The 20,492-nt window shown below is 43.9% G+C and overlaps 1 protein-coding gene across 5 annotated transcripts in view; it reads left to right on the plus strand.

The window, feature by feature from the left end:
* fat3a (FAT atypical cadherin 3a) overlaps window positions 1–20,492 on the plus strand; it is a 228,643-nt gene that overhangs the window by 147,116 nt on the left and 61,035 nt on the right. For all 5 annotated transcript variants that reach the window (XR_012594613.1, XM_074640548.1, XM_074640550.1 and 2 more), the window contains 9 exons: window positions 1,557–1,696; window positions 8,324–8,599; window positions 9,909–10,119; window positions 10,238–12,966; window positions 13,106–14,477; window positions 18,620–18,816; window positions 19,033–19,186; window positions 19,457–19,690; window positions 20,047–20,439. Coding sequence is in view for 4 of the 5 variants with exons in the window: in XM_074640548.1 (XP_074496649.1) it covers window positions 1,557–1,696; window positions 8,324–8,599; window positions 9,909–10,119; window positions 10,238–12,966; window positions 13,106–14,477; window positions 18,620–18,816; window positions 19,033–19,186; window positions 19,457–19,690; window positions 20,047–20,439 (5,706 nt within the window). In the remaining variant the exon portion in view is untranslated. The remainder of the gene's footprint in view (window positions 1–1,556; window positions 1,697–8,323; window positions 8,600–9,908; window positions 10,120–10,237; window positions 12,967–13,105; window positions 14,478–18,619; window positions 18,817–19,032; window positions 19,187–19,456; window positions 19,691–20,046; window positions 20,440–20,492) is intronic.

Genomic DNA, 20,492 nt, shown 5'->3' on the forward strand with positions numbered 1-20,492 from the left:
CTTGTGTTTGATTGTGTGAGTGATGGATGGATTACTGCTGACTAAACTCAAATATTAATCTGTGATGAGCCAGTCAGACTTCAACAAAAACGAGGATGCGTCCAAATTAGGAGGGGCCGCTGCATCTGTTAGCATAATGTGAGGGACCGGCCCGGCAGCGTGAGGGACCGGCCCGGCCTACCAGGGTGGCTCTGCAGAGCTGCTTCACTGCAATTACTGTGATCGAAAAATGAGTAAAGTGGGAGGAAGCTGGGCTGTGGGCCTCTTCAAATGGACAAGACAAACAGACAAATAGAGGACATAAAGGCACACACACACACACACACACGCACAGTAAGCCTCGGCTGAGTGGTGGCAGGCTGATGCTGTGCTGAGGTCATGGATTTATTAGACAGAGACGCCACCAAGGAATCCCTTTGAGTCTGCTACACGCACACAAACACACACACACACACACACCAGCGTGGCAGAGTCTTTCTCTAGGACACCCCCAGGATACCCACAGGACAGCCAGACCAGCTCAGGTTAAATGAAGCCTTTAGTTCAGTGTGGGTGGTGAGATGAGAATGTTTGTATTGTCACCATCACAGCTCCACCTACAGAAGAGCTTTACCTCGTCCTCCAGGCTACTGTTACTGTGCAGCCCGGACACCAGAAAGGCGTATGAATGACACAATAATGTTGAAGGTGAAAGCGTGCAATAAGAATGCCGTTGTTGTTTTCGGTGTGTCATGTGTACACCATGTAGTCTTTACTTCTACTAGTTTACGTACTACTTTTAAGCCTAACCATGATGTTTTTCCTAAACCTACCTGCGGACGTTACCGTTGTTTTGTTGCGTGGCGTACAAATGCCAAGCGTCGAGACTAAAATGCATCGTCATGACACGTGGAATGTCGTTGTAATGTTGTGCTATTTAAACGCCTTCCGGTGAGATCCGGTTGTACTGTGGTAGGAGAGAGTATCTCTGCTTTAAATACCAGATAACATCACCTGATCAAACACACACACACACACACCTGTTGAACCTGTACCTGCCATATGTCTGAAATCCATTTACCACATATACAATGCACACATACACACACACACACACACAGACACAGAGAGGGTGTTGTTCATGCAGCTTGCATGGCCAGTGCTCATGCTTCATTGTGTTGCTGTGATCTTCTGCTTTTAACTGTCAGTTTGAGGAGTGTGTGGAGCTGGTGTGTTTGTCTGTGTGTGAATGTGTTGGGGTTGGGTGGAGGGGTCTTATATTAACCCTGTCAGCAGCCGTCCCTCCCTCATCTATACCATCACACACCCCAAGCAGTATGAATGAAGAGTGTGTGTGCAGCAGTGGTCTCCAGTCATGCTGTTCAGTCTCTCTGTGCCATATTTAAACCAGTGTTAGGCCATCTCAGCACACTGAATGAAAACCATTGGTCCATACTGTGTGGTTTGTGTGTGTGTGTGTGTTTGTGTGTGTGTGTATATTCATCATAACTGGTGTGTGTTGAGAGTACAGTATGTCTGTATTATTGACACTGTCTGACCTTCCTCCTGTGGAGCAGGTGGGAACAGCGACAGCGTGTTTGATGTAGAGAAGGCTGTAGGCACCATCATCATCGCCAAGCCTCTGGACGCAGAGCAGCGCTTCTTCTACAACCTGACGGTGCAGGCCACGGACGGCACCAACACTGCATACACACAGGTACAGCATCACCTTGACCTCATCGCTTGTTTACAGGTGAACCTTGTGACTGTGTCCTGTGGGTTGGTACCTGGAGGGGAGGAATGAGACCAACAACAACGTTAACAAAATGACTTGTTATCTGAGCAATAAGTTAACCCACGGATATAAAACTGTTGTCTTCAAACACAGTCTATGGAAATGACTGGATGACATTAGATACAACACAGAATGAACAAATATTATAGCAGATGATGTCTGTGTTTAGTTAAATATAGGCTCTGTTCACACCTGGCATTAGAATGCATCTCCACATGCGTCTTCAGTGGCCACTTGTGATCCGATCTCACTTCCCCTCCCCATATGCAAATAAACACGTAGTAAAGACACGGCTAATAGCAGCCGTTGTGACATAATATTACAGGAATGTCAGTATTAATATCCTACATATTCACTAATTCTGGTACATTGTATTAACATCAAAGTAAAAGGTTATTGGACCTCCGCGCCACCAGTGCCGGCACCGCTGTTTTTGCCAGACAACAGCCTGTAGGGGTACAGAGCTCCAGAGAGCCGGGGAGGACAGAGAACAGGTGGGCGGGCGGTCGGGTGTCCGTTCCCCCCTAAGCAGCGGAACAAAAACAACGACATATCTCCGACAGTATGACAATAATGACCTGCGCGTGCCTAGTCTACATACAGTAGAGCACAGAGGCCGTTTCCATGCTGACAAGAGCCTGCTTAAACAGTGTCTGCCTGTTTATTTACCTGAGGGACGCGGTGATGCCGCGGATCCCAGATGGACATCAGATGAGTAGGAGGTCCTTAATGTGGCCCAGGATGCATTCACTACACACTGCTAAAAGAATGTGGTCATATGTGACCCAGACCACCTCTGAATGTGGTCTGAAAGATCCGATCTCAATGCGTCCTCAATGCGTCTTGAGTGTGTTAACATCTGTACTTAGAGCTGTCCACTTGTGATCCGATCACTGAGGACGCATGTTAATACCAGGTCTGAACAGGGCCACAGAGTATTAAGAACACAGACAACCACTGCAATGACAAGTTGGGCTTCATGTTGGGTTATGTATTTTCTATATTGGCCTCCACTTTGATTTACTCTAATATGTCCATCTGTCCCATGTGGACCCTACAGGGGCTGAAAACCTGAGATAAGAAGCAGAAAGTCTTCTTCAGATTAGTTTCAGTGCAGCACGTGGCCTCATGTATGCTCAACTTCCTGCTTCCAGTCTTTTGATCAGTGCTAAGAGTTTAGATTAGATTTGAAAAAGGTGGGCTGGATGAGAGTGTTAGGAATCAGATTAATGTAGGAAATGAGAAGAAACACTGTACATAGACACAAACACACACACACACACACACACACACGCACACACATAGAGCATATGACATGAGCATGTTCAGCACAAACTATTGTTCAGACATGAGGACAGAGTTGTCTGTCTCTATGCGTCGGACCTGTCCACGGTGTAAACCCGCCTTTACCCAATGTCAGCTGGGATCGGCTCCAGCCCTCTCCAGCCCCCACGACCCAGAATAGGAGAAGCCGTTTCAGATGATGGTGTAGGGATTTGGTAGGAACAGATTTGGTTATCAACAAATTAATTAATAATATCAATAGAATTATTAGTATTAATAAAAATTATCAATAAACATTAAGAATAAACGGGGCACCACCCTGGAATCAGGGGACAATAACCAAAACGTTAAAATAGTCTCATTAAATATACTAAACTATCAATTTGGAACGTTGATTAATAATTAAATTAATAACTATAACCAAAATAGATAGTAAAGGTTGAAGGATATCGGAGTACTTGACATGGCAGAGGTTGGCATTATTCACTCTTGTACAACATTAAACAGACCAGCACGTATATTCCACAAACATTTATTTACAAGGTAATAAAGGTTTAAAACACAATATTAATCTAACTAAATAACTAAACTAAACAAACCAAACACAGTGTGTGAGAGAGAGAGAGAGAGAGAGAGAGAGAGAGAGAGAGAGAGAGAGAGAGAGAGAGAGAGAGACAAGATGGCTGGCTACTTGGGTCAGGATGTCTGCATGTGCCTAGAGACAAAATGGCGAGCTCTGTAAAACTACAAAGATGGCCGGATCAAAGATGGCCGCCAACATGTTACCACATGGCCTCTTTGTTCTTCGGAGCACATGTGCTCAGGAAGGACAGATGTTGTGGGGGTTGAGATAATCGGAATATGTATATTTATGTTTAAAACTAATTCACAGTTTCTGTATGTGATCTTAATGTGTGTGAGATAATGCAGTGGGTTAGAAAAGATGGTTAGTTGCATGCAAGACCTTGTCTATGTGAAGCATCAACTAAACACATCAGATGTGGCGAAGCAAGCTACCCAGATAACTTAACTACAAATAATATCACAACAGTCAAACATAATGAATAACATTAAACATATCAATACAAGTACATTCTAGAAATCAAAGTTGAACAGTCTTGCTCAGCCGTGCGTAATTACTAATGCTAAGATAAGCATTAGTAATTACCAATCCATGGGAGAAAAGGTTGGTAATTCCATGTGTTGAAGTTGTGGTTCCAAGTCAAAGATGTTGTCTTTGTTTTGCTCAAATCAAGTTGTGCAGATTGAAGGAAGCTGGTCGCTCCAATACTTTCTTCCCAGCAGCTTGATAGCTTGGTGCTAACTTCCTTGCTGTTGTTGCTTAAAGTTAGTTGGTAAAAATGCAGGCTCTCGCGTCTTCTGCCTTAAAAGATCCTTGTGTTTCTATGGCTGTTTCCTAACAGGCCCTAGATTAGAGCAGAGCTGCTTCTACAGCTTCCGATCTGGAGGGCAGCAGCTCACCTCCACAGGTCAGGAGAGGTGAGAAGGGGGTGAAGAAAGAGGAGGAACAAAGAGATTCCTCTGGTTTTGGCCTGGGTGAAAAAGTATGTGTGAATGCTACAGTAGCCAATGGCTACTGAGCTGAGTCCACAGCCAATGGCTACTTAGCTGAGTCCATGGTTGGAGATACTCAATGGGTGCATGACTCAAGGATCCTGAGAAGCGTAGTTCATTGTCTTTGCCACCATTTGGTAATGGTGGGTCCCAACAATGGTAACAACGACATTGCTCAAAAAAGTATTTCTGGGTAGATGGTGCGCTGATAACATTTTTCCCCTGCTGACTTTTAGTTAGTAATTAACTAATTCACTAAGCTGCAGGATTCAGGAGGGGCTGACTGCTACTAATAATATATACACACACGTTAATAACATCATTCACTTTTATTAGTGGCAACTGTATGACCAATCCAATATATTCATCTTCAAGAAATCCTATCTTATAAAGCCGATTATGTTTCTAGACTCTGTGTTAGAGAGGTGTTGATGCAACTCTGCAGACATTGCTGAGGCCATAGTCTGTGGTGGTGATAAACTGGAGTAAAGCTGTCAATATAACACTATTTTAATCCACACCTCTGTGACACGTCAGCTGGTGGCTGGGGTTATAAAGCTAACTGCTTTTTGTAATTTTGCCTTTCTTCCTGTCTGAACACAACACATTCATACTTAAACATACTGGTTTTAATATTTTTGTCCACGGTGTAACACACATACTCCCTATTCACACACACATACAGATACAGAGACACACACACACCTGTAGGATGGGAGGAAAGCTCCCAGATGGAGAGTCAGCATGGCGTCATGCCGCCAGGGAATGTCTCCACAGTTGAGCAACAGAAGGCCGGCTGCTGCAGCAGGGTTTAAATTTAGACTCTTCGCCTGGCAGCGCTCAACTCAACTCCTGTCTCTGTTCCCCTCCGCTTCTCTTTATGTTTTCTCTGGATAGGAATCAGTACAAATCTCACGCCTTTATCTGGATGTGTGTATAGTGCACATTGTCACTTTCCTCCCCCACTAAGTCCTACTCCTGGTCCTGCTGATATTTTGTACTTTGTAATCCTCACAGAGTTCAGCTGGTATATTTTGGCAGAGGTATAGTCAGCCCAGTGGCTCAGTGGTTAACTCTGTCACCTCACAGCAAGCCCTTGATCTGTTGTTTTCTCTAAGGGTTTGGAATGTTCCACCTATATTTCTGTTTTCCCCCACACCAAAAGACTCACAGGTTATACACTATATAAAGCTCAAACTGGACTTTGTGTCCGCATAGCTGCAAGGGTCTGCATGAAATGATGTCATCTGCCCGTCTGTGGGGTTCACCCACACATCTTGCCAGATGGCTGTGTGCTGCCCAACATTTAGAACCAGAGGGACTATACTGTGGATGGTCCGTGCTGTATGGACATGTGTGACGTCCGCATTTGTAGACAGCTGATGTAGTGTAAACAGAAATGTGTGTGCGTCCACCGTCCGCCCTGCATGCTGTCCTCAATTGATTGTTTTGGAGTGTATCGTGCCTTTAATCACTATCAGGTCATACAACGTGCTGTCCAACCATATCTAACGGTCAAAGTATTTCTACCTGTTCCAAATGGCCTGACTTGAAGGCAGCACAGATGCTTGTTATCGTAGCTCCTCCTGGCTGCACCAGACAGCCTCCCTGATCTCTCCCCAACAACTCTGTGTCTTTCCATGTCTCTATAGTGTTGACACAATGAACTGAACAAATGCACATAATGGCGCACACTTTCAGACCGTCTCCCCTCGGGGGCATTTGTGTTGTGGCTGTTGTGGCTGTTGTGGCTGTTGTGGCGGTTCACAGAATAGTGACAGAAGAAGTAATTGTGTGAAGAATGAAAAAACAGAGCTCAAGAGAGAGAAGTTCAAACCCTACTTTCAGACCTCTGTACACCTGGCCAATCACTGTGGAAAGTGGATGTAATCATTTTGAGATGGGAGAGGTGCAAGATTAGAGGGTTTCAGATGTTAAACCATCTGCCAGGCCCTTTGTCTGCCCAGACGCAGGAGTACAGCTCTCCACTGCTCCCAGATACAACAGTTTTAAAACCCACAATTGTCACCTGATTCTGTTGTCATCAGCTTATTATTATCAGTCGTTATAAGCTATGGATGTGCATTCCAAGCGAAAATACTATTCCAAATCACTGGGAATTAGTCGATTATTATTCGAATAATCGCCGCATACCCAGTCACCTCAGTCACTGAAACAAATAAAATGTAGTTGCAAAAACAGGAAAATAAAGTTAAATACGGAAAATCCAAACACACAATGGGAGCTGCTGCAACAGGCTGCCACCGAGCTGGAGGTGCTTCTATTTGCACATGAACACCAAAGGACGACTCTGTAGTTGTTACACATGTTTTCTGATATGGAGCAGGAGAAAAAGACAAAGGGTGGTCTTTTGTCACACTAGACACACTGGGGGCACACATTTATGTTGACACACTATGAAAAAGAGCATTTTGCATAACATGTCACCTTTAAGAGTCAGAAATCTCAGCACCTGGCCAAGTCTGTTTTATTGTTGGTTGTTGTTCAGCCCTTTCACACAATGGGGCAGCTAAAACCTTACTAAATGCTTAATACAGTATATTTCAGTAATCAGTGGCTACATTTGTGTATTCATAAACCCATCATTTACTTCTTCTTATCTATTTTACTGCTACAGCCCAGTTTCCCTCAGGGTTTGATCAAATGAAATCTACTCTCTCTGCCTTCCTACCTGCCCGTCTCTGACTCTCCTCCTGTGTTTTCCTGACTCAAGCTGGGCTTCAGCACCAGTCATCTGTGACTCAGGAACTTTCCATGAGTCATGACACACACCAACCACAAACACGCTGCGTGACTTCTCTGCAGTCTGCACCGTGGCACACATTCAACAGTGTTCATTATTGTTCAGCATACACTCTGTTACATATTCCAATGACACAAAATATAGTCAAGTACAATGATATGAGTAGTGTTGTCAAGACATCTCGTATTAAATATCTAAATCCACTTCACCACATCTGCCTACAGCCTCAGTCATGAGGACAGAAAAACAAAGTTTTCTGAGAACAGGTTCCCCAACCCTGTCTCCTACAAATTCACTTCATATACAACTAATCTGCATTAGCAATGCTGCCCAAATAAGGTCTTGTTATTAACACGAGGAGGAAACATTTATATTCAACATATCTTCACTGCCAACATACAGGGCCAGGTCTGTCCCTTTTGGTGCCCCCCCACTGCCGGCGGCACCGCTCTACGGTTAGGGTAGGGTCTCGCTCCAGGACCCTAACCCTAGCCCTGTAAACCACAACACACATCAGACATTACAATGGTTTTATGACAAGAATTCAGATTTTGATTTTCATAAATAACTGTATTTATTATAATATCAATAAACAATTGTTCCCTGATATTGTTGGTTTAAAAGTGTTTAGTCAGTTTCAGGGTTACAGGGGTGAAAAGTGTATTTCTTTCTTTATTTATTTTTTCATTTGTTACCTCAATGTAGAAAATGAGGAAGGGCGCCCACCACCATATTTTATTTATGCACTCCCCAGAAGGTGGCGCCCTATGTGACCGCCTATATGGCCTATGCCTTAAGCCGGCACTGCCAACATAACATGTTCAAACTACTCTGTGCATCAAGAGCAGGATACTATAAGCCAGTCAATGATGTTTTCTTCCATCCCTCTCTTCCCTTTCTACTTGTCAATAACCCTCATAATCCAGGTTCACATCACTGTTATGGACAACAATGACAACGCTCCCATCTTCTCCCAACCAACCTATGATGTCACTATTTCTGAAGACACGCCACCTGACACTGAGGTGGTTCAGGTCCTGGCGTCGGACCGTGATGAGCATCATCGACTGACCTACTCTCTGCAGAGCTCCATAGACCCCAGTAGCATGCGTCTCTTCCGCATCCACCCAACCCTGGGCACCATCTACACTGCTCAAAGGCTGGACCACGAGGCCTGTGCCCAGCACATCCTCACTGTCATCGTAAGTCTATGTCACTGTCTCTGCCGGATTTTGTTCTAAAAGCTGTGATGCTTTGACCACCTCTGTTTCCACTGGGGGGTCCAGTCTTGTCTGCATTGTTGTGTTAATAGAATTATAGTCTTATGTTGAGGTCATTCAGTCCCCTCTTTCATTCATCCTGCTGATGGTTTCCAGAACGGTGAGAACAACAGGCAATGACAGCCTCAAGTTATAACTAGTTGTTATACTGCAGAAAAGGGGTATGATGGTACACAAAACCCATGGCTTGATATGTATGTCTTTGGGATCACAGTTAAGTTTGGATATGTTTCCAGTGTAGCAGGAAAACAAAAGAAATACAGAAAGATACCAATTTGATTTACATGCTATTTATGTTTTCCATAATTCTAGTGTAAAAAACAGTGGCATATGGGCAATAAGAAAAAAATAACTAAATGTCAATGTGTCAGTATGGTTTCATCATTATAACAAAAGACTATCTTGCATATTCTCGAGGACGGACTCCAATCCAATTGTTTCCGGGTGGAACTCGCACTTTAGATTTGATGTTTTGCATGTGCTTAGATGTAGACCTGATTGTAGTGTAACAGGAGTGTACACATGGAGCACTGAATCAAAGAAGTTGTGTACCAAACCGAAGATCCTAGGACCCCTACGGTTTGATAAATATTAAATCTGTGGTTGTTCTACTCCTATTGGTTATTGGCCTTGACTGGTCAGAACGTGAGGGGCACATTGAAAGCACACATTTCACAGGAAGAACTCATTTCCAAGTCTTTCTTCGTCTCATATGTAGAGCAGCAGCAGAGCCAGAAGCAATCTTCAAATCTGCTCTCATTCTACCTGAACTCATCATCATCATTAAAGTTAAATACCATGCAGAAAACCAGTATCTACACCACTTCAGAGGCGAGGGGAGAGGATCACTGTATACTTATTTGCGTATCAAGTCGTAAACTACAATCATCAAAAATGTGAAATTTGGGGAAATACATGTGTCAAAGGACGGTGAAAGAGTGAGAGTTCTGATGTGATGATATTTTGTGTTTGTTATACTGCCCCTGTGATAGTCTGGAGACCTGTCCAGGGTGTAACCCGCCTTCGCCCAATGTCAGCTGGGATCTGCTCCAGCCCCCCCGCCACCCTGAGTAGGATAGGCAGTTACAGATAATGGATGCATGGGTGGATGTTTGTTATACTTTGGACAGTTATATCACTTGACATTTTGCAGTTACATGATTATCATATTTTTCTGTGACCATGAAAGATTACTTTTTCTTTTTTTTTTTGCCTTTTATATTCTCTACAGGTGAAAGACCAGGAGTTCCCATACAGAAAGAACCTGGCTCGTGTGCTAATAGAAGTGGAAGATATAAATGACCACGTACCCATCTTTACTAGTGCGCTGTATGAAGGCTCTGTCTATGAATCAGCAGCAGTGGGATCAGCTGTGGTCCAGGTGACTGCCCTGGACAAAGACAAAGGCGTGAATGCGGAGCTACACTACTACATTGAAGCAGGTAGGCACCTCTGACAGCTAAATACTCTCTCTTATATGTTAACATGTTTTATACTCTGTAAATACTTTCCCTTAAAATAACTACCACATTGATGATGTTGTTTTTGATCTTCCAACAGGGAACACTGGGAATGCATTCCACATTGAACCAGTTTTGGGTATCATCACTGTTGCACGTGACCTGGACTTGTCCAGCATAGGTCATTATGTTCTCACTGTCAGAGTCACTGACAATGGGTCACCTCCTCTGTCCACCACCACTATAGTGCGCATTGCTGTCACCCTGTCTGACAATGCCGGCCCAAAGTTCCCTCAGCCTGAATACCAGGCGGAAATCACAGAGAACGCTGTGGTTGGGACCTCCGTCACCACAGTCGGTGCAGTCAGCCAGTCCACCCTCACTTATGACGTCAAGCAGGGTAACACAGATCATGTTTTTCAGATAAATCAGTACAGTGGAGTGATTTCTACCCAAAAGCCGTTAGACTATGAGACTACAGCATCTTACACCTTGACAGTCCAGGCTACCAACATGGCTGGCATGGCCTCCAATGCTACTCTGTTAATCCAGGTAGTGGATGAGAATGATAACCCACCAGTTTTCCAGCAGCTTCACTATCATGGCAGCATCAGCGAGGCAGCACCAGTCAACAGCGTTGTCTTGAACTCAGATGACTCACCTCTCGTAATCAAGGCCACTGATGCTGACCGCAACCAAAATGCTCTGTTGGTCTACCAGATTGTTGAGGACACTGCAAAGATGTTCTTCACAGTGGACTCAGGAACTGGCTCCATCAGAACCATTGCTAATCTAGACCATGAGACATTTGCCACCTTCCACTTCCATGTTCATGTGAGGGACAATGGCAGGCCACAGTTGACAGCAGACAGTCCAACAGAGGTCACAATACAAGTGATTGACACAAATGATTCGCCACCTCGCTTCACCCAGAATGCCTATGAAACAGTTCTGCTACTCCCCACTTATGTGGGAGTAGAAGCTTTGCAGGTTTCAGCCATAGACCCTGACAAAGATGTCCCTACAGAGCTCACCTACTCTCTGACTGATGGAATACTGGAGCACTTTGCCATCAAACCTTCCAGTGGAGTCATCACAGTCAAACACAACAACTTCTCCAAAGAACGTTTCCGCTTCAGTGTCAAAGTTTCAGATGGGAAATTTTCCAGCACAGCTTTGGTAACCATTCTTGTCCGAGAAGCTCTGGACTCTGGTCTCAGCTTCACTCATAGCCTTTACACATCATCCATTCAAGAGAATGTATCAAATATCACCAAAGTGGCTGTGGTCAATGCTGTGGGAAACCGACTCAATGAACCATTGAAGTACACCTTGTTGAATGCCGGCACAAGCTTCAGAATCCGTCCAACTTCTGGCGTGATCCAAACCACAGGTATAGCTTTTGACCGTGAAGAACATGAGGTCTATGAACTGGTTGTCGAGGCAAGAAGGGAGCATGACCGTCTCCACGTGGCCAGAGTTATGGTTAGAGTCCAAGTTGAGGACATAAATGATAATGCCCCTGTGTTTGTTGGACTTCCTTATTATGCAGCTGTCCAAGTTGAAGCTGAGCCAGGATCACCCATTTTCAGGGTCATGGCAGTAGATGGTGACAAAGGGATTAATGGAGACGTGTCTTATTATCTCAAGGATGACCATGGTCACTTTGAGATCAACCGGCAGACAGGTGGTCTCAGCCTCAAGAGGGCTTTTGAGTCTGACTTGTCCAATATGGAATACCAAATGGTGATATATGCCAGAGATGGTGGCTATCCACCTCTCTCATCTACTATAGAGTTCCCCATCACAGTAGTCAACAAAGCCATGCCTGTCTTTGACAAACCATTTTATTCTGTTTCTGTAAATGAGGATGTGGCTGTGCACACACCTATCCTCGGCATCAATGCCACTAGTCCTGAAGGTCAGAACATCATCTACACTATAGTTGATGGAGACCCCTCTCTTCAGTTTGACATTGGTTTTGATACTGGAGTCATAAGTGTCATCCACTCTTTGGACTACGAAGTAGCAGCATCTTACCACCTGACCATCAGAGCCACAGACTATCTGACTGGTGCCCGTGCTGAGGTTGATGTAGATGTGGTTGTCCAAGATGTTAATGATAACCCGCCTATATTCCAGAATATGTCCTACAGAGTAGTTTTATCTGAAACAGCCATGATTGGAACTCCAGCACTTCAAGTTATTGCCACTGACAAAGACTCAGAGAAGAACAATGTTGTCCGCTACCAGATCTTCTCAGATGGGCATAACAGCACGGACTACTTTCACATTGATAGTAGCAGTGGATTAATCCTGACAGCACGTATGCTAGACCATGAACTTGTCCAGTTATATGACTTCATTGTCAGGGCCACCGATAATGGCTTCCCACCATTGAGTAGTGAAGTATCAGTCATAGTTGTGGTGAATGACATGAATGACAATCCACCAGTTTTCAACCAGCTACTCTACGAGGCATACGTGAATGAGTTAGCACCTAGGGGTCACTTTGTAACCTGTGTCCAAGCCTCTGATGCTGACAGCTCGGATTTTGACAAGTTGGAATACAGCATTTTATCAGGAAATGAAAAAATGAACTTTGTGATGGACAAAAAGACAGGAATCATCACATTGTCCAGCCACCGTAAGCAACGAATGGAGCCTGCCTACAGCCTCAATGTCTCAGTGTCTGATGGGGTATTCACCAGCACTGCACAGGTTCATGTCAAGGTGTTGGGGGCCAACCTGTATAGTCCAGTGTTTGGACAGAATATGTATGAGGCAGAGTTAAGAGAGAATTCTGCTGTGGGAACCAAAGTTTTACAAGTAAGTGCTATTGGAATTCATTGAAATATTTGTTTTTCTTTTGTATAATTTCTCAGAAGAAACATTGATAATATAGTACTGTAATTATAAAATACTCATGTCTGTATTAACTAAAGCATTTTTTAAAATTTTGTTTTAGGTGAAGGCAACAGATGCAGACCCTGGAGTGTTAGGTCACATCATTTATTCCTTTGTTAATGATGTGGGCAAGGACCAATTTAGTATTGATGCAAATGGTCAGATCACCACTGTAGAAAAGCTTGATCGTGAGGACCCAGCCAATAAGGACATTATTCTGACAGTGGCAGCCCAGGACTCAGGTGGCCGTGTCTCTTACTGTACTGTACAAGTTACTCTGTTGGATGATAATGATAATGTGCCTCGCTTCCATGCTACAGAGTACCGAGCTTCAGTCAAATCTGATGTGGCTAAAGGTTTTTTGGTGACACAGATCCAGGCTTATGATCCTGATGATGGCACTAACGCCAAAGTGACATATTCACTTTACAGTGAAGCACATGTCCCTGTGGTAGACATTCTGGAGATAGACCCAGACAATGGTTGGATGGTGACTAAAGGCAGCTTCAGCCACTTGAGGAACTCTGTATTATCTTTTTTTGTGAAAGCTGTGGATGGAGGAAATCCAGTCCGGCACTCTCTAGTGTCTGTCTACATCCATGTTCTTTCACCAGATGCCTTCATTCCTTCGCTCAGCCAACATCAATACTTATTTAGTATGCCAGAAGACACCCCCATAGGTTCAGCCATAGGGACGGTGCGCCTCAACACTTCTCCTGGATATGCCTCGCTCTCTGCTACTTTTGCCCTGGTTAATGGAGAGACTGGAGAAAACAACCAAGATGGTATGTTTGTGGTGGAAAAAGATACAGGTGTGATCAAGCTTGATAAGCCCTTGGACCATGAGGTGATAAAAGTATACCACTTCAAAGTCACTGCCACTGTACAACAGGCTAAGCTGGATTCCGTGACTTCTGTTGATGTTGAAGTCAAAGTGTTAGATCTAAATGACAACAAACCAGCATTTGAGGCCAACTCTTATGAGGCTACAGTTATGGAGGGAATGCCATTTGGAACCAGAATCATTCAAGTGCAAGCACTAGACCCAGACTCAGGTGCCAATGGGCAAGTAACATACAGTCTTGGGACATCAATCCAGTCAGAAGGGGATTCAGACATATTGGTTGACACCTTTAGCATTGACAGCAACACAGGCTGGATCTCCACACGCAAGGACCTGGACCATGAGACCAATCCATCCTACACATTCACAGTGGTGGCTTCAGACCTTGGGGAGACCCTGTCTCTTTCCACTACCACCACTGTGACTGTAGCTGTGTCAGACATCAATGACAACCCGCCCAGGTTCTTGGAGCAACACTACTTTGGTTCAGTTCAGGAGAGCGACCCGCCAGGTGAAGTGGTGGCTGTGCTGAACACCAGAGATGATGACAGCTCTGCCGTTAATCGTCAAGTCAGCTACCACATCACTGGTGAGTGCCCCTCTAAATGTCTGTTACCACACCTCTAAATGTCTGTTATTGCACTGCAACCACATCGGCAGACAAGAACATTGATATTGGACGATTCTACAAAACCCTGGATTATGTCCAATTCAGTTGTTTTTTTTACATCCAATGCCAATGTTTTTACAGTTCTTGCTTTCCACAATATCTGTGCATGTTAAAATTTGTGAAATATTATTCTTATGGTAAGTAAACTATAGTTAAGGTATGGATGGGCAACTAAAACAGTTGGTTAGGGTTAGGGAAATGTTGTAGCTATGGTTTATTATTCAATTCAATTCAATTCAATTTATTTTTATATAGCGTCGAATCATAACAGAAGTTATCTCGAGATGCTCTATATATAGAGCAGGTCTTAGACCGTCCACCATAGTTTAGAGACCCAACAAGATCTGTGTATTGCGCACGGCGACTCATGTGATCCAAATATTTCCAATAACTCCAGAGAGTTTTAAAGTCCAAAAGTTGACAGTTATTAAAAAAAGATAGATGTAATAATTTCCAGAATTCATAGCATGTTTTATCAAACAAAATATTCTGCTTCAATCCATATTTGTTGGTGTTGAGCCTTTCAAAAACAACATCTCCACTGTTTTCTCTGCCACTCGCCACACACAATGGATGCACCTGTATTAACATGGCGGTACCCTAAACCTACAGTACCCTACAGCCCTAATTAAAATACAACGGTGCTTGTTTCTTTTTTGGAGCGAGTGGTGAGCAATTTGAGTGGAGCAGCTTTGATCTGGCGAGTGGAGGTAACAAACAGCTCCGTTAATTAGCCAGTGGGGCACACGCAGCTTCTATTCTCATGATGGGTATCCAATGAAGTAGAGGAGACTGGGGACGGTTGCAACAAGTCTTATTCCTCCAATCAGAAACAAGCGAGAGTGATGTCACTCATACTACACATGCTCAGTTAGACCCTCCTCCACTACATTCAACATCTGCTGCTGCATTTATTGAAAAGAAAACTGGTTTTGGAGGTATGAGTTTTTTTCAAGAGCTGTATTTTTGTCATACTGTCCTGACCTCTTGTATGAATTAATCAACACATAGTTTGAATGCTGTTTTGTTGACTTCTCAGTGACATGGTTTGCATGTTTCAAGAATTCCTAGGACTACTGGCCTGTGTGCTGGAGCCCATCTACTGCAATCATACATGGTTAAAAATGATTGTGTCTTTCTCTGTCTTGACCTAGTGGTTTACTCAAGATACAATACCATCACACTATTATTATTATTCTGCATCTCCTAACCATTGCTACACCCATGAATAAACATGAGGAGAGAAGTTGTACACTAAATATAAGGCATGATTCAGTACATAATTCACACATTTTCTAAGGTTGCTTCCAAAGAACATGTGCATGCATGCCAGCATTCAGTTTGACTGAAAAACAGCCATCGACTTGTGATAATATTTTTTTGGCAGAATAATAAGAATAATTTAATGATATTTATTATTATTATTATTAATAATAATAATAATAATACATTTTATTTATAAAGTGCTTTTTACAGTACTCAGAGACACAGGTTAAAATGATCATATAACAACACACATTAGATCACACATTAAAGCAGTGCTGTGTTGCTGCAGTCTCTGATGTGTTTGGGGAGTGAGTTCCAGAGTAAGGGGGCAACTAGAGAATGCTCTGTCTCCCCAGGTCTAGTTACCCAGTGACAGTTCCCCAGAGGTCAAGGAAGTAGTAAATAGACTTAGAGTAAATATAAAGACTGCAGCACATCTGATGAAAATCAAAGGCAAAGTGGGGAAAGGAAGGGAAAGCCAGGTGACTGCTGACGTTGCATTAATAATACAGACTGTGATCAAAGGACGGACCTGCTGGTTTGCTGCCTGCTCACTGACACACCAGAATGTAGTGATGAAGTTAGGACTACCCAGGAGACTAAAACAGAGGACTACCATGCCAACAGGAGATAGAGAGCTAATGAAGGACTTTTAATAGGAAGGAAATCCTTCCCCTAATGACATTGTAATGAGTATCAGCCAGACAGCTGGAGTGAATGACAGAACTGTGAGTGATGTGACCTTCTAGTTGACAGCTCAAGAGGAAGGAGGCAAGGAGGAATGAGCTACTGCTACCGTGCAGGGAGAGAAAGAATAAAATATATACGTAACAGAAATGTCTGCAAAACTAAGAGAATATTGACAAATGTGACCTTTCTCACTTCAACCACTTGATGTTACTGAATATAAAAGTGCCAAAGCAAATCAAGACAGGACAAAGAATAGAAGAAGAATCATACATTCTCACTGTGAAAAGATGCCTGACAGAAAAGAAGATATTTGATTTGTCTAGCTGTATTATGGGCTCAGCAGCTTCTTTGGTGATTTTAAACCTTCATGGAAATCAGAAATGTTGGGGTATCTCTCCAGGCTAGGTGTGCAATGGTACACAGACGTCTTTCGGTTCATATCCCGGTTTAGGAGCCACGGTTCGGTGCCAGTAGAAGAAAAAACAATCCATACGAATATGTTTCCTTTCATTCATTTTGAACAGATAGTAGTGTAAGTGTCAAAGACGTTGAGTTTCACTGTTCAGTAACAGTGAAACTCAACGTCTTTCATGTGCACGAGCTAATAGCTGAAATGGAAAACCCAGGGAATCCTTTCTGGGCCAGGTTATCCAGGAGAGAGCCTGTCTAAACTGAACTTGATTGAATATTATCTGTGATAAATACCAATAGACTAATACATTTTCTAATTAGTGTTCTATTAGCTGCAATACCAACAGTATAAAATATACTTCAGCAAATCAGGACCAAGCTTATTTATATCATCCAATGTGATATAATATGATATGAAGGAATTGTACCACATTTTAGGCATAGGCCATATAGGCGGTCCCCTAGGGCGCCACCTTCTGGGGCGTGCTGGACGCACTCTAAAAAAAAAAAAAATGCCATTGGGCGCCTTTCCTCATTTTCTGCATTGAGGTAAATAAAGAAAGAAATACACTTTTCACCCGTGTAACTCTCATTGTAGTGAAACCGCTTCAACACTTTTAATCCAACAATATCGGTGATCAGTTGTTTATTTATATTCTAAATCTTAATGTTTGTCTTAAAACCATTGTGATGTGTGTTGTAGTTTACGGGGCTAGGGTTCTGGGGGGTGGAACCCTAACCCTAGAACAGCGCCGCCAGCGGCGGTGGGGGGGGGGGCTCCAAATCCAAATGTCGCCTATAGGGCAACAAAAGAGCTAGAGCCGGCCCTGGTGCCATAGGTCAAGAACCTGTCTTTATAGTCAATTTATGTGCATTAATGATATGAATGTGTGTGACGCTGTTTGCCCTAGTTTATCTGTAGGTGTGGATAGAATAAGACAAACACATACTGTACAACAGAGGTGTGGACTGCAGTCGCAGGACCTGGACTAGAGTCAGACTAGAATGAATCTGATGACTTCAGACGTCACTCAAAAATAATTCCAACTTGACTGTGATTAAACACCAATGACTCATAATGTACTGTAAGTGTGCAGCAAATCATCTCTTCATTTTACTGACAACAACATCAGTCTGACCGCAGCCAATCACATCGCAGAGGGAGGTCACATTGATATAAATTATAAAGACCTTTCTGTGGTCAACATTCAGCTCAGAGATGACAGCTGATTGTAACTGTAACAGGAACAAGACACACCTGACACATTTGTACGTTTTTCAAGTTTATATAAAAGTAATAAATAATTTAATTTATAATACTAATAATACTCTGATTTTAAAAAGCTCTAAGACTTGGAACTGACATGGGACGTGTTGGTCTTGATTTGGGACTCAGGACTTAATAGCCAAGACGTGAGACTTAATTGAGAAACAATCACTTTGTTCTACCTCTGCAAACAAGTGGAGAACTCCCTATTTATACACTGATATTAACACAACACCCTAAGTTGCACGAAGCCCTATTTTGATGAAGCCCTGTGCTTCATGATCCGAGGAGTACTGGTCTTACGTAAGCGTTTTCATTAGAGTGACTTTCTCTTTAAATGGATGCCACTCACAAACTCCATGTAGGCCTACATGTCTGAAATGTGTCTCACTAGCCCTGTCTCTCTGTCTGCTTGTGTGCTGTCCAGGTGGGAACTATCGTGGTGTGTTTGCACTGGGTCTGGTACAGGGGGAATGGAAGATGTATGTGAAGTGGCCGCTGGACAGAGAGGAACGCAACCTCTACATCATCAATGTCACTGCTAGCGACGGACTCTTTGTTTCCCAGGCAACAGTGGAGGTGTCAGTGATAGACACCAATGACAACAGCCCCATCTGTGACCAGGTGAGGAATAAAACAGAATGCTGCTCTTTTTAAATGACAGATGCAACCACAGTGATGGCTAAAGACAGTGGTGGTGAGCTTTAGATACCTTTTTTATTTGACTTAGCTAACTGTAAATGAAGCCGTTGTAGAAGCTTCACCAACTTTTCATAGCGTAATTTCATTGTTTACTTCTTTGCTGTGTGTGTGTTTGTGTGTGTGTGTGTGTGTGTGCAGGCTGTGTACACTGCCTCCATTCCAGAGGACCTCCCAGTCAACAGTGTGCTGCTGAGGGTTGGAGCTACAGATGCAGATGTAGGCCTCAGTGCCAGGATCCAGTACTCTTTGCATGGTCCTGGATCCCAGGACTTCAGCATGGACCCGGACACCGGTATGCACTCAGTGTGACTTTGAAAACACACCCATACATTTCTCTTGGAGAAAAATTTCATACATAAGCTTTTTTCACTGAGCTTGCATGAATTGTAACTGGAATCAATCCGACATGGAATGAAGTGCAGCAGTGAAATGTGGGCAGGTCAGCAGCTTATCACATTACACAGCCAGACACACATTTATTACTTTAGATACCGTAGAACTGGTGTGACAGCCTCATGGCACCGTGTGGCTCATCTCTTTATGTTGTTTTCAACCTGTCCAGGTGAGGTCAAGTCATCTGTGAGTCTTGACCATGAGATGACACCCTACTACCGGCTCGTTGCCCAGGCAACTGATGGTGGTGGACGATGGTGCCGCGCTGAGGTGCAGCTGGCGGTTACTGATGTGAATGACAACCCGCCCATCTTCACCTTGTCACAGTACACCGCCAGCGTCTACGAAGACACCGCCACCAAAGCCCTGCTCACACGCATCCAGGCCATAGACCCTGATGAAGGTGTGTACTACTAGTATTACTACTACTGGGGTTACCTCTGCTGCAAGTACTGCTTCAAATGCTCCTGTACTATGTGTTATTCAGAAGAAACCCTTCATACATTCAATTCAAGGTGCATTCATTTAGAAGAACAACAGACAAATGAAGGTGTTTAGAATGTGACAGAAGTAGATGTTAGAGAGAAGCCCCGCCTACTTTCACACCTCCACACACCTGGCCAATCACCACATAGTTGGGCAGGATGGTCGGTTTCAAAAACGTACAAAACTTGTCAGATACAGTGAGACGATCTGGCATGCTCTCTGAGACCTTTAAACCTCTCATGTGTACCTGACACTCCTCTTCTGGCTTTGCAGCAGGTCTGGGCCGTATGGTGGTCTACTCCCTGGCCGACTCTGCAGGAGGTTCCTTCTCTATCGATAAGTCCTCAGGCATCGTGGTCCTGGAACGCATTCTTGACCGCGAGGTCCAGCCAGCTTATCAGATAACAGTCCATGCGTCTGACCAGGGTTCACCGCTGCCCCTCTCCTCATTGGTCAACGTCACCATCACTGTGCTGGACATCAATGACAACCCGCCTGTGTTTGAGCGCCGTGATCAGCTGGCGACAGTGCCGGAGGATGTGGGTGTGGGCACTGAGGTCCTGAGAGTTTATGCTGCCAGCAAGGACATCGGAACCAATGCTGAGATCACTTACAGCATCCGATCAGGCAACGAGCACGGGAAGTTCCACATCCACCCGCTGACCGGTGAGTGTGCTAACCACATCCTGCTTCCCGTCCGTAGAATAGTGTATTGGTCA

Source organism: Sebastes fasciatus, chromosome 7 (assembly GCF_043250625.1).
Source record: "Sebastes fasciatus isolate fSebFas1 chromosome 7, fSebFas1.pri, whole genome shotgun sequence".
NCBI classification, from domain to species: domain Eukaryota; kingdom Metazoa; phylum Chordata; class Actinopteri; order Perciformes; family Sebastidae; genus Sebastes; species Sebastes fasciatus.